This window comes from Pan paniscus, chromosome 20 (genome assembly GCF_029289425.2).
Source record: "Pan paniscus chromosome 20, NHGRI_mPanPan1-v2.0_pri, whole genome shotgun sequence".
NCBI classification, from domain to species: domain Eukaryota; kingdom Metazoa; phylum Chordata; class Mammalia; order Primates; family Hominidae; genus Pan; species Pan paniscus.
The window spans coordinates 46,641,060-46,655,511 of NC_073269.2; the positions used below are offsets into that span (position 1 = coordinate 46,641,060).

Consider the following 14,452-nt stretch of genomic DNA (forward strand, 5'->3'; position numbering starts at 1 on the left):
GACATCTTTTTGTGCTGAGCCCTCAACATGTCACTGGCATGTGCTGAGCCCTCAGTGTGTGACTAGTGTGGGTTAGCATGTACTGAGCCCTCAGCATGTGCTGGCATGGGTTGGCATGTGCTGAGCCCTTAACATGTAGTGTACATGGGCTAACCTGTGCTGAGCATGCAGCGTGCCACCCTGTGGCCTGGCATGGACTTAGCACTCATGTAGCCAGCATGGGGTATGTGCTGCACAGAAGCATGTTCCCAGATTGATCAGCAAGGACCAAACCATTGCCACATCCCAAGGGTGAACAAGCATGGCTGAGCACCAGAGTGTGCACCAAGTGTGAATTTCGGCCTGCCAAGTGGATTTACACCCAGCATGTCCCAAATGTGGGTGAGTGCATGCCAACCCTGTAAACATGTAGGAAGGACAGGTCAACAGACAAGGAGACCCCAGCATCCGGCAAACTTGACTAACACATACTGAACACAGCATGTTCTGAGGGTGGATTCCCAACATGCCAAGCACATAGCGTATTTAGGACATGGGTTAGTCAACCAAGCACAGCTTTTCCCTCCTAGTGTGACAGCAGCCCAGGCTCCCGCCTAAGCCAGTGGTCAACTGGGCCCAGCATCGCAGAGCAAGTCACTGGGTGCCAGCCTGGAGCCCCCATTCCCCCCAGGGCCAGTCCAAGCCCCAGGCAGTGAGAGCAGGCTTGAAGCAGGACTGCTGAACAGTTCTATATTGAAATAGACACAGGCAGCAGGGCCAAGGGCGAGCGCAGGGCCAGCGGGGTGCAGCCCCCTTTCCTGCTGTCCTTCTGGCCAAGGAGCATGGGCCAGACTCCAAAGCCCTGCTGTATTTAGGAGAGGTGTGCAGGCACGCACCGCACCGCAGACGGGGAATGAGAATTTCTGGATAACTATCTTTCTGTAAGAATAATTTGTGGGTTCGGGAGATGGCTCTGAGGAGCAGTTCAGGTTGGGAGGGAATGCCAGCCCAGCTAGCGCAGCCCCCAGTGATGGGCAGGGGTGGAATCACCATCAGTGGTGCCCGGTGACATGCTGGAGGAAGCTGGTGGCCCCCCGGGGTGGACCATGCTGGTGGGAGCGGCGGGGTGGGAGCCCCTGAGCCCGTGGGCCCCTGACGCTCTCCAGGGTGCAGTCTGGCTCACTCAGCCATTCTCCAGGACAGCTGCTGGGGTCGAAGAGCTCAGGGTCTGGCCTCTGTGGGGGAAGAGAGAGGGGCATCAGCCAAGCAGTGTTAGTGTATTAGTGTCTGCTGAGCCTCTGTCACCTCCTCCTGATGAGGGTGAGCATGTGCTAGGGTCTTACCAGTGCTGGGCCTTTATTGCCCCTTTGTAGTGATGTGATGACAGCTCACTGCAGCCTCGACCTCCCTGGCTCAAGTGATCCTCCCACCTCAGCCTCCCGAGTAGCTGGGACTACAGGTGCATGCCACCAAAACCAGCTAATATTTCTAAATTTTTGGTGTAGACGGGATCTCACTATGTTGCCCAGGCTCTTTATCAAGCTTCTTATAAGTAGATTACTGTGCCCTGAGTTTTTGTCACAGCCTGGAAGTAGCTGAGTAAGTGCTGAGCCTTATCATATCTTGACGGTATTAGGTGTGTGCTGAGCCTCCTAAGTCCCTAATTGTATCCTGAACATGGGTGAGTGTGTGCTGAGCCTCCTCACACCCCAACTGTATCCTGAGCATGGGTGAGCCTCCTCACACCCAATCGTATCCTGAGCGTGGGTGAGTGTGTGTTGAGCCTCCTCACACACTAATCATATCCTGAGCACGGGTGAGTGTGTGCTGAGCCTCCTCCCACCCCAGTCGTATCCTGAGCATGGGTGAGTGTGTGCTGAGCCTCCTCATACCCTAATCATATCCTGAATGTGGGTTGAATGTGCTGAGCCTCCTCACATCCTAATCTTATCCTAAGGTGGGTGAGTGTGTGCTGAGCCTCCTCACATCCTAATTGTATCTTTGAATGTGGTTGAGTGTGTGCTGAGCCTCCTCACACCCTAATTGTATCCTGAATGCACCCGGCTCACCTGAGCTTCCATGGTCATATTGTCAATGTTGGGCCCATCCTCATCTCGCTGCAGGATGGCCAGTGGCTCAGCAGAGGCCCCGAGATGCTCTCCTTCCTCCCAGCTGCTGCCCCGGCAGGGCCTGTCATCCTCAGGCGAGACCTGGCTCAGCCGGATGAGGTTGCTGAAGTTGGAGTCGGACTTGGAACCTGCAGGTGGCTTGCGGGCCTTGTGGCGGCCTGCCAGGCGGCTGCTATAGAAGGCCAGGATGGGCTCAGGGCCCGAGTCGGGCATGTGGTGACCAGTGATGGCTGCCTTGAGGGGGGCCATCATGTCGGAGACCGCATCGGTGCAGGTCTCACCCCACAGCCCATGCCCAGCCTCCTGCAGACTCAGGTCATCCAGCTGGTCGATGGATCTTTGCATACCTGGTGCCTTCTCCTCTCGGAAGAAGGGGCTGCTGCCGGCCACACTGCCCATACCCGCGGCCTCCTTCTCCTCAGCCAGACGGTAGTAGGGGGTCCCATCTTCTGCGGCCACGACGGGCGTGGGGGGCTTCCCCTCCACCTGCAGCGAGAGGCGGTAGCTGCGCAGCGAGAGCTGGTAGTAGTGGGTGGTCTCGTGGGCACTGCGCAGCTGCTGCATGGACACGAAGGGGTGGCGCAGGGCAGCGCTGGGGCTGATGCGTTCGTGTGACTCCCAGGTCAGCATGCGCTTGATCAGCTCCACCATGCTCTTGAGGTCGGCGTGCTCCGCCAGTGCCTCCCGGTCAGGGAAGGTTAGCCGACTGGCCACACTGCCACCATTCACTGTCTCAATCTGGTCCAAGGACTTGAGCATATACTTGCGGCGCTCCAGTGGGCGCACCTGGCGGGGCATGGAGAAGGGGGCAGGGTTGACCATTGTGCAGGGCTAGGGCCCTGGGCACTCCTGCTGTGGCACCCACATGTAGCCCCGACTTCCAGGTCTGCCCATGATCTGCCTTGGAGCTCTCTGGCTGCTAGGAGGGCCACCCTGGATCCGTCCCACCCAAGCCCCTCTAATCTAACCCAAATCACTGGCCCAAGTTCCACCCCTTGCCCCAGACCTCCAGTCCCCCTCAGCACCATGGGTGCAGCCCCTACCAGCAGCTAGCAGAAGGGCTGCCCGGAATCTCTAGTCCTCCCTGGAATCAAATCCAGGTCCCTCTTACTGCCACAGCTCCACATTTGATCCCAGGCCTCCTGGTGGTCAAACCCAGACCCTTCTTGCTATAGTAGTTTGTCACCCCCTGCTATTAAACTGCCATTGACTTTTAGTCTCACCTGTGGTCCCATCCAGACCCTTCTTGCTGTGAAATCAAGACCTATGACCTCAAACTCCTAGTCCCCTCTGCTGTCTAACCCAGGCTCTTGCTGCACAGATTGGAGGGGCAAAGCCATAGAGGTAGCAGACTGGCTGCTGCCCCAAACCTCTAGAGTCACCTGAGGTCTCACTCAGATCCTTTTTTTTTTTGTATGTGTGTGAGACAGAGTTTCACTCTTGTTGCCCAGGCTGGAGTGCAGTGGTGCAATCTCGGCTCACTGCAACCTCCACCTCCCAGGTTCAAGCGATTCTCCTGCCTCAGCCTCCTGAGCAGCTGGAATTACAGGTGTCCACCACCATGCCCAGCTAATTTTTGTATTTTTAGTAGAGATGGGGTTTTACCATGTTGGCCAGGCTGGTCTCGAACTCCTGACCTCAGGTGATCCACCCACCTCGGCCTCCCAAAGTGCTGGGATTACAGGTGTGAGCCACTGTGCCTGGCCTTAGATCCTTTTTGTTATTTTTTTTTAAACAGGGTCTTGCTGTGTCGCCCAGACTGGGGTGTAATGGTGCAATCATAGCTCACTGCAACTGCCAACTCCTGGGTTCAAGTGATCTTCCCACCTCAGCCTCCCAAGTAGCTTGGAACTACCGGTGTGTGCCACCATGCCTGGCTAAATTTTAAAAAAATTTTTTCTAGAGACACAGTCTTGCTATGTCGCCCACGATGACTTCAAGTGATCCTCCTGCCTTGGCCCCCACCAAAGTGCGTGGACTACAGGCATAAGCCACTGCACCTGGCCTCTCTCGCAATTCTCATAGCCAATCTCAGACCTCATATATTCTCTGTGGTCTAATCCCTCTTGCCACACAAGTTGCTGACCCCGGAGCTGAAGCTGGCAGAGAAGCTGCCCCAATCGTCCTGTCACACTTATAGTATGACCCAGATCCCTCTTGCTAGAGCAGCCCCCACATCTGACTTCCAAACATCTAATTCTCCCTGCAGTTTCTCCCCCAGATCTATCTTGCTGCAGTTGCTGACCAGTCCCACATTTGATCTCACGCAGCTCTTTCTTGCTGTGAAAATGCCCTAGGCTGACCCCCAAGTTCCAGTCCTCATTGAGGTTTAGCCCAGAAATGTTTTTTTTCAATTATTAAAAAAATATTTTTTTGGCCGAGCACGGTGGCTCATGCCTGTAATCTCACTGCTTTGGGAGGTCGAGGTGGGTGGATCACGAGGTTGGGTGTCTGAGACCAGCCTGGCCAACATGGTAAAACCCCGTCTCTAGTAAAAATACAAAAAAATTGCCGGGTGTGATGGTGGGTGCCTGTAAGCCCAGCTACTCAGGAGGCTGAGGCAGGAGAATCTCTTGAACCTGGGAGGCAGAGGTTGCAGTGAGCTGAGACCGCACCACTGCACTCCAGCCTGAGCAACAGATCAAGACTCCGTCTTAAAATATATATATATATTTTTTTTTCTTTTCTTTTTTTTTTTTTTTTTTTTTTTTTGAGACGGAGTCTCGCTCTGTCGCCCAGGCTGGAGTGCAGTGGCGCGATCTCGGCTCACTGCAAGCTCCGCCTCCCGGGTTCACGCCATTCTCCTGCCTCAGCCTCCCGAGTAGCTGGGACTACAGGCGCCCGCTACCACGCCCGGCTAATTTTTTGTATTTTTAGTAGAGACGGGGTTTCACCGTGTTAGCCAGGATGGTCTCGATCTCCTGACCTCGTGATCCGCCCGCCTCGGCCTCCCAAAGTGCTGGGATTACAGGCGTGAGCCACCGCGCCCGGCCTCTTTTTTTTTTTTTTGAGACGGAGTCTCACTCTGTTGCCCAGGCTGGAGTGCAGTGGCGCGATCTCGGCTCACTGCAACCTCCGCCCTCTGGGTTCAAGCGATTCTCCTGCCTCAGCCCACCGAGTAGCTGGAATTACAGGCGTCTGCCACTGCGCCCAGCTAATTTTTTGTGTTTTTAGTAGAGACTGGGTTTCATCATCTTGGCCAGGCTGGTCTTGAACTCCTGACCTCGTGATCCACCCACCTCGGACTCCCAAAGTGCTGGGATTACAGGCGTAAGCCACCACACCCAGCCTCTGTTTTTTGTTCTTTTCATTCCATTCTTCTGGTCTGATAGATTTTTCTTTTTGAAACAGAGTCTTGCTCTGTCACCCAGGCTCAAGTGTAGTGGCATGATCATAGTTCACTGTAGCCTGGACCTCCCAGGCTCAAGGAATTCTCCTGCCTCAGCCTCCCATGTATCTGGGACAATAGGCCCATACCACCGTGCCCGGCTGATTTTTTTTTCCACGTTTTATAAAGAGGAGGTCTCACTATGTTCCCCAGGCTGGTCTCAAACCCCTAGGCTCAAGGGATCCTCCCACCACAGCCTCCCAAAGTGCTGGAATTACAGGTGTGAGCCACGTCGCCCACCCTAGAAATTTTTTTCATGTAACAGCCCCCACACTGACTGCCCTCACCCAACTTTTCCCTTACCTTCGTCTCGGCCAGGTAGTCAGCCAAGGACTTGAGCTGCCAGGGGTTGGCAGCGTCAGGGTGGGGGTTGCACTTGAAGAAGTGGTGGGCCTTGCGGGCGGCGTGCAACAGGTGCGGCTTGGGCAGGCCCTGGGTTTCGCAGATGTAGCGCACCTGGTCGTACTCGTTGTTGCCGGGGTAGAGAGGCCAGCCCAGGTGCAGCTCAGCCATGACGCAGCCCAGGGACCACACGTCCACCTTCTCGCAGAAGGGCAGCCCCAGCAGGATCTCAGGGGCCCGGTAGAAGCGCGACTGGATGTATGGCTCCTTCACATAGCGCACCTCGCTGAAAATGCTGGCGGATCCGAAGTCAATCACCTGTCGGGGGTGGGGAAGAGGGCGAGTGGGCAGGTCAAGCAGCAGGGACAGCCGAGCTGGGCCACCCCGGCATCTTTCACCTGGCATCTTCCTGCATCTGCTATTTGACTCTGGCCATCTCTGGGTCTGTGATTCTTTAGTTGCTTTGTTGGTTTTTGTTTGTTTGTTTGTTTGAGACAGAGTCTCACTCTTGTTGCCCAGTCTGGGGTGCAATGGCACGATCTCAGCACACTGCAACCTCCACCTCCCCGGTTCAAGCGATTCTCCTGCCTTAGCCTCCTGAGTAGCTGGGATTGCAGGCGCCCACCACCACACCCAGCTAATTTTTTGTATTTTTAGTAGAGACGGGGTTTCACTCTGTTGGCCAGGCTGGTCTCGAACTCCTGACCTCATGTGACCCACCCGCCTCGGCCTCCCAAAGTGCTGGGATTACAGGCGTGAGCCACCGCACCCAGCCTTTGTTGGTTTTTTTTTTTTTTTTTGAGACCGAGTCTCACTCTGTCGCCCAGGCTGGAGTGCAGTGGCGCAATCTTGGCTCATTGCAACCTCTGCCTCCTGGGTTCAAGTGATTCTCCAGCCTCAGTCTCCTGAATAGCTGGGTCTACAGGTGCACACCACCATGCCCTGCTAATTTTTGTATTTTTAGTAGAGACGGGGTTTCACCATGTTGACCAGGCTGGTCTTAAACTCCTGACCTCAGATGATCTGCCCTCCTCAGCCTCCCTAAGTGCTGGAATTACAGGCATGAGCCACCGCACCCAGCTGTGGCCGTAGTTGTTAAGTCCCTATCTCTGTCTCTTCCAGCCTTTGTGTCTGGTTAGAGTGACTGACTCTGTCTCTGTTTCTCTCCACTAGAACTATGCAAAGGAGGGTTAGGACCCTACTCTTCCTCTTGCACCCCACACCTTGTCCATCAGCCAACAGATCTAGAATCTGCTCCCTCTGCATGCCATCCACAGCCCCCACCCTGGTCCTATCCCGCATCCTCTCCAACCTAGACCAACGCGGGGGTCTCCTCGCTGGTCTCCCTGCTCCTCTCCTCTGCCCCCTAGTCTGTCTGTCACAAGCATCCAGGGGGATCCTGTGGCCGCCCGGGATAGATTGGGTCCTTCCCTACTCACAGCCACATCCTGTGACAAAAGCCAAAGTCCTCACCGTGGCCCACAGGTCTCCAACGTCTGCTCTGTCACCTCTCTGCCACATCTCCCACTCTCCCCATCACTCACCCTCCTCCAGCCACAAGGGTCTCCTCACTATTCCTTGAACAAGTCAGACATTCCCAGCTCAGGGCTTTTGCACTCACTGTTCCCTCTGCCTGGAATGCTCTTCCCTGCATGAGCACAGGGCTCCCTGCCTCACCTCCTTCAGGTCTTTACTGAAATATCACCTTTCTATCAAAAGGTGAAAGGCAAGACAAAAAAAAATGATCACCTTCTCAGTGAGACCTTCCCTAATCATTCTGTGAAAGCATCAGCCATCAGCCCCCACCCTTTCTATCCCCTGCCAGGCCCCTGTTTTTCTTTTTCTTTTCTTTCTTTTTTTTTTTTTTTTTGAGTCGGAGGTTTTTGAGACAGAGTTTTGCTCTTGTCACCCAGGCTGGAGTGCAATGGTGCAATCTTGGCTCACTGCAACCTCCTCCTCCCAGGTTCCAGTGATTCTCCTGCTTCAGCCTCCCAAGTAGCTGGGATTACAGGCGCACACCACCATGCGCAGCTAATTTTTATATTTTTAGTAGAGACGGGGTTTCACGATGATGGCCAGGCTGGTCTCGAACTCCTGACCGCAGGTGATCCACTCGCCTCGGCCTCCCAAAGTGCTAGGACAGGCGTGAGCCACCGCACCCAGGTCCACCATTGCTCTTAATGCCATTTCACACACTATATCTCTTAATTTTTTATTTTAATTTTATTTTTTAATTATTTATTTTTTTGTGATGGAGTCTCGCTCTGTTGGCCAGGCTGGAGAGCAGTGGTGTGATCTTGGCTCAATGCAACCTCCACCTACTGGATTCAAGTGATTCTCCTGCCTCAGCCTCCTGAGTAGCTGGGATTACAAGCGCTAATCTTTTGCATTTTTGGTAGAGACAGGCGGGGTTTCACCATGTTAGCCAGGCTGGTCTCAAACTCCTGACTCAGATGATCTGCCCGCCTCAGCCTCCCAAAGTGTTGGGATTACAGGCGTGAGCCACGGCGCCCAGCCCTTTTTTCCTTTTTAGAGACAGGATCTTGCTCTATCACCCAGGCTGGAGTACAGTGGCACCATCGTAGCTCACTGCAGCCGTGAACTCCAGGGCTCACAAGATCCTCCCGCCTCAGCCCCCTGAGTAGCTGGGACCACAGGCATGCACCTCCATACCCAGCTAATTTTTTAACTTTTTGTAGAGATAGAGATGGGTCTCACTATGTTGCCCAGGATGGCTCCTGGGCTCAAGTGATCCTCCTGCCTCAGCCTCCCAACATGCTGGGATTATAGGCATGAGGCCCTGCACCTGGCCCTAGTCTACTTCCTTATCAAGTTCAGTATTTCTCTCCCCAGCTAGGATGTCAGTCCCACGAGGGCAAAGAATTTATCCATTTTGTTCAATACTGTATCCCTAGATGCCTAGAACAGGGCTTGGCACACAGCAGGGGCTCAGTAAATAATGAGTGAATGAATGAATGTATGTATGGGCTTTGAGTTCCTTCATTCTATTTCCATCTCTTGCTTGTATCTCTCTCTCTCTGTCTCTCATTTGAGACAGTGGCTCACCCTGTCACCCAGGCTGGAATGCAGTGGCGCAATCTCGGCTCAAGGCAACCTCCACCTTCCAGGTTCAAGCGATTCTCCTGCCTCAGCCTCCCAAGTAGCTGGGACTACAGTCACATGCCACCATGCCCAGCTAATTTTTGTATTTTTAGTAGAGATGGGTTTTCACCATGTTACCCAGGCTGGTCTTGAACTCCTGGGCTCTAGTAATCCTCCCACCTCGGCCTCCCAAAGTCCTGAGATTCTAGGCATGAGCCACTGTGCCTGGCCATTTGTACCTCTCGTTCTTTCTTTGCAACTGCCTCTCCATCACTTGCCTGTCTCTTGTCTCTCAGTGTCTCTCTCTCTCTTTCCATCTCTGTCTCTGTGTCGTCCACTAGGAAGACACCTCCCTAAAGTCCCGGTCCTCTTCTGTCTTCCTCTTCAGGCACTGTTCACACCCGTCACAGGCCTTTGACACATGACAGGTGCTTGGCCAACAGCTGCGGAACCAACATTGCGAATGGCCGAAAGCCTTTGTCTCTCCCCATGCCTCTGGTGGAGCTGTCTGCCATTTTCACTCTGAATCTCCGTGACTCTCTCGGCCTGTTTCTTTTTCTTTTTCTTTTTCAGGTGGCTTCACTCTTTTGTCCAAGCTGGAGTGCAGCGGCATGATCTCGGCTCACTGCAACCTCCGCCCCCATCTGGGTTCAAGCGATTCTCCTGCATCAGCCTCCCAAGTAGCTGGGATTACAGGTGCACCCCACCACATCTGGCTAAGTTTTGTATTTTTAATAGAGACGGGATTTCACCATGTTGGCCAGGCTGGTCTTGAACTTCTGACCTCAGGTGATCCACCTGCCTCAGCCTCCCAAAGTGCTGGGATTACAGGCTTGGGCCACCACACCTGGCCAGCCTGTTTCCTTCTCTGAGTTTTTCTGCTTTTCATTCAGCCATTTCTCAGTTTTTTGTTTTTGTTTTGTGTTGAGACAGAGTCGAGCTCTGTCGCCCCGGCTGGAGTGCAGTGGCGTGATCTCAGCTCACTGCAAAACCTCTGCCTCCCAAGTTCAAGTGAGTCTCCTGCCTCTGCCCCCCAACTAACTGGGATTCCAGGTATGTGCCACCACGCCTGGCTAATTTTAGTTTAGTTTTTTTTTTTTTTCTGAGACAGAGGGACTTCCTCTGTCGCCCAGGCTGGAGTGCAGTGGCGTAATCTCAGCTCACTGCAACCTCTGCCTCCCGGGTTCTAAGCGATTCTCCTGCTTCAGCCTCTGGAGTAGCTAGGATTACAGGTGCCCGCCACCACACCCGGCTAATTTTTATACTTTTAGCAGAGATGAGGTTTCACCATATTGGTCAGGCTGGTCTTGAACTCCTGACCTCAGGTGATCCACCCGCCTCGGCCTCCCAAAGTGCTGGGATTACAGGCGTGAGCCACCGCACCTGGCCATCCCTCACCTTTCACTTGCAGAAAGCAGTATCATGAAATGGTTATTAATTGCGATTCTGATCCCAGAGTGCCAGGGCTTCAGTACCCAAGAGGCTGAGTGACCCTGGGCACTTAGTCTATGTTTGTGGAATTCATTCATTCATTCATTCATTCCACAGAAACAGTGGGGGTGATAATGCCGGCCAGGTGCTGTGGATCCGTCCTGTCTGTCCCCTGCTGTGTTTGTGGAAGTCCCTGCTTCCCTGGGTCTCTGTCCTTCCACCTCTTGGGGCAGAATAATCCACCTTTTTCTGTCTCTGTGTCTCTGGCAAGCATTCATTTAGCACTGGCTCCATGACTGCAGTGCTGGGAGATGTCAGGGACACAGCGATGATTAAGTCAGCCCCAGCCTTGCCCTCAGGGTGCCCCTGGTTCAGAAGCATCCAGATGGTATCAAACTCAAAAGCAGACAGAGGACTGGGCATGGTGGCTCACACTTGTAATTCCAGCACTTTGTTGAGGCCAAGGTGGGCAGATTGCTTGAACTCAGGACTTTGAGACCAGCCTGGGCAACATGATGAAATCCTGTTTCTACCAAAAAACACAAAAATTGGCTGGGCGTGGTGGCTCACGCCTGTAATCCCAGCACTTTGGGAGGCTGACGCAGGTGGATCACAAGGTCAGGAGTTTGAGACCAGCCTGGCCAACATGGCGAAACCCCATCTCTACTAAAAATACAAAAATTAGCCGGGCGTGGGTGGCGGGCACCTGTATTCCCAGCTACTCAGGAGGCTGAGGCAGGAGAATCGCTTGAACCCGGGAGGCAGAGGCAGTGAACCAAGATCATGCCATCATCACCCCGTCTCTGATAAGTACAAAAAAAATTAGCTGGGCGTGGTGGCGCATCCCTGTAATCCCAGCAACTCGGGAGGCTGAAGCAGGATAATCACTTGAACCCAGGAGGCGGAGGTTGCAGTGAGCTGAGATTGCGCCACTGCACTCAAGCCTGGGTAACAGAATGAAACTCCGTCTCAAAAATAATAATAATAATAATTTTAAAAAGTTAAAAAAAAATCTAGGGCTGGAAGAAGCTGGGAAAAAGACAAGGAACTAGGGACGCAGCCACCCTAGACGACCCCTACTCACCTTGACCCTGAAGGGGCAGCGGGTCTGGTCCACCAGCATGATGTTCTCAGGCTTGAGATCAGCGTGGATGATAGCCAGCTCCTTGAGCCGGGCCAGGGCTCTGAGCACCTGCAGGGTGACTGTACGGATGTGGCGGGCAGGGAGGGGCGCGAAGTTGTTCTCCTTCTGGAACTCAAAAAGGTTTTGCTCCAGCAGCTCAAAGACCAGGTAGAACTTGAGGGCGTCGTGGAAGAACTCAAGGAAGCGGATGACGTGGGCCTCTTCAGGGTCTAGGCCTCGCATGCAGTGCAGCAGCTTCAGCTCGTTCTTGATGATGCTGTTGCGGTAGGCGTCGTTCTTGAGGATCTTGATGGCCACCATCTCGCCCGTGCTCCGCCGCCAGCCCTTGGCTACCTCCCCGAAGGTCCCCTTGCCCAAGACCTCGATGATGTCGTAGCAGTCGGTCTCCGACTGGATGGTGGACATGGTGCCGCTGCTGCCAGACACCGCCCTGCCCAGGCCCCTGTACCACTGGCTCTGCCGCCCAGGCCTCCCGCCTGGCTGCTGACACAGCAGGCCCCCCAGTGGGGGAAAGAGAACCGCACTCGTGTCTCCTCCTATGAGGTTGGCCCCTGCTTCCCTGGCACCCCCAAACCCCCAGGCCACACTGTCAGTCTGCCAGGGGCTGCACCCCTCCCCAGAAACCCTCCTGGCTTGGGATGAGGGGCCCCAGGCCCCACCGAATGGGTTCCAGCGCTGTTGAGTGGCTCTGGTTCTGTTGTTGGAGACCTGAGCCCTGGCTGGAGTGGGGGTGGGGTGCCAGGCTGGGCCCCCCCTCCCCCGCCCAGTGGCGGAATCTTGCAAAGACCAAACAGGTGAAGTGTTGACAGAGGGGAGTCTAATCGTGGGCCTTGGGCATACAGGAATGGAGATAAGGCAGGAGTGAGGAAAGGTGGGCTTCTTGAGCTTGGGAGATGTGATGTGTGTGTGTCTGTGTTCAGAAAACTCCTGTCCCAGCCTGTGGCTACTGTAGGGTGAGGTTGTAAAAGGCCCTGAATGCCAGGCTAAGGAGTTTGGACTCTGTTCTGAGGGCACTGGGGAGCCACAGAAGGGCTTTGAGCAGGGGAGGGCAGGGTCAGATATGAGTGTCAGAAAGTTACTGTATGAAAAGGGATAGGTTGGAGCGGGTAAAAGTGGAAGCCCCAAGCCAGGGAAAGAGTCCAGGACAGGGCACAGATGGGAGAGGTTGGGGAGGAGAGGGCGAGGCCAATGGATGAGACACTCAAAAGGCCAGGAGAAGCAGCCGTGAGACCGACGGTTTGGGGGAAAGGCGGGAGCTGTCTAAGACCGGGCCTAGGGCTCTGACATGAAGGGGCAGTCCCCAAGAAACGGACATGGATAAGCAGCAGCTTGGGGGAGATGTTGAGGCCAAATTAGAAAATGTATTTATTTTTGGCTGGGTGCGGTGGGTCATGCCTGTAATCCCAGCACTTTAGGAGGCCAAGGAGGGCAGATCATAAGGTCAGGAGATCGAGACCATCCTGGCTAACACGGTGAAACTCTGTCTCTACTAAAAATACTAAAAATTAGCCAGGCATAGTGGAGGGCGCCTGTAGTCCCAGCTACTCGGGAGGCTAAGGCAGAAGAATAGCTTGAACCCGGGAGGTGGAGGTTGCAGTGAGCCGAGATTGCACCACTGCACTCCAGCCTGGGTGACAGAGCGAGACTCCATCTCAAAAAAAAAAAAAAGTGTTCATTTTTATTTATCTTTTTAATTTTTTGTAGAAATGGGGTCTCACCATGTTGTCCAGGCTGGTCTCAAGTGATCCTCCTGGCCTCAAGTGATCCTCCTGCCTCAACCTTCCAAAGTGCTGGGATTGTAGACATGAGCCACCACTCCAGCCGGATTAGAATATTTAACATCGGGCCGGGCTCGGTGGCTCATGCCTGTAATCCCAGCACTTTGGGAGGCTGAGGCAGGTGGATCACCTGAGGTCGGGAGTTCGAGACCAGCCTGACCAACATGGAGAAACCCCGTCTCTACTAAAAATACAAAATTAGCCGGGTGTGTTGGCACATGCCTGTAGTCCCAGCTACTCAAGAGGCTGAGGTCGGGAGGCTGAGGTATGAGAATTGCTTGAACGCGGGAGGCGGGGGTTGCAGTGAGCCAAGATCACGCCATTGCACTCCAGCCTGGGCAACAAGAGTGAAACTCCGTCTCAAAAAAAAAAAAAAAAGTAAAAGAAAATGTAACATCAAAACATTTAAACAAGGATGAAGTGCTTTAGAAGTCTTATCTGATCCTTACAACATACAAAGTAGGGATTTTATGGAAGAGAGAATCAAGGCACAAAGAAGTTTTTAAAGTGCCTGGCCAGGAGCGGTGGCTTACGCCTGTAATCCCAGCACTTTGAGAGGCCAAGGTGGGCAGATCACCTGAGGTCAGGAGTTTGAGACCAGCCTTGCCAACATGACAAAACCCCAACTCCACTAAAAATACAAAAATTAGCTGGGCATGGTGGTATACACCTGTAGTTCCAGCTACTTGGGAGGCTGAGGTCGGGAGGCTGAGGTATGAGAATCGCCTGAACCTGGAAGGCGGAGGTTGCTGTGAGCCAAGATTGCACCACTGCACTCCAGCATGGGTGACAGAGTGAGACTCTGTCTCAAAAAATAAAAATAAATAAATAAATGATAAAATAAAATGCCTAAGGTCACTCAAGTGACTGCCAGAGACAGCCTCTGACCCTAAGCAGCCTGGCTCCAGCGCCAAATTCTGAACCACCACCCACACAACCTCCTAAAAACCAGGAGACCTCTGGGGAAGGGGTGCAGAAGCTGCTGGGTCCCCAAGGGGATGCAGGAGAGAGTTTGGGAGTTGTCAGCACAGAGAGGAGGCGTGGAAGCCATGGGGGAGGGTGATGCACCCTAGGGAGGGTGTGGGGGTGGACAAGGGCCCGGGAGGAACCTCCGGTGCCCAAGGAGCACGGGGAGAGAGAGGTGTGGGGAAGAGGAGCA

The 14,452-nt window shown here is 53.9% G+C and overlaps 1 protein-coding gene across 1 annotated transcript; it reads right to left on the reverse strand.

Moving 5' to 3' along the window:
- Window positions 1-81: 81 nt before the first annotated feature.
- Window positions 82-12,759, reverse strand: HIPK4 (homeodomain interacting protein kinase 4). Its single transcript, XM_063600267.1, has 3 exons — window positions 11,456-12,759; window positions 5,800-6,156; window positions 82-2,894 (listed from the first exon to the last, which is right to left on the reverse strand). Exons 1-3 carry the CDS (start codon window positions 11,918-11,920, stop codon window positions 2,019-2,021), a joined length of 1,698 nt encoding a protein of 565 aa, XP_063456337.1. The 5' UTR covers window positions 11,921-12,759; the 3' UTR covers window positions 82-2,018.
- Window positions 12,760-14,452: the final 1,693 nt, after the last annotated feature.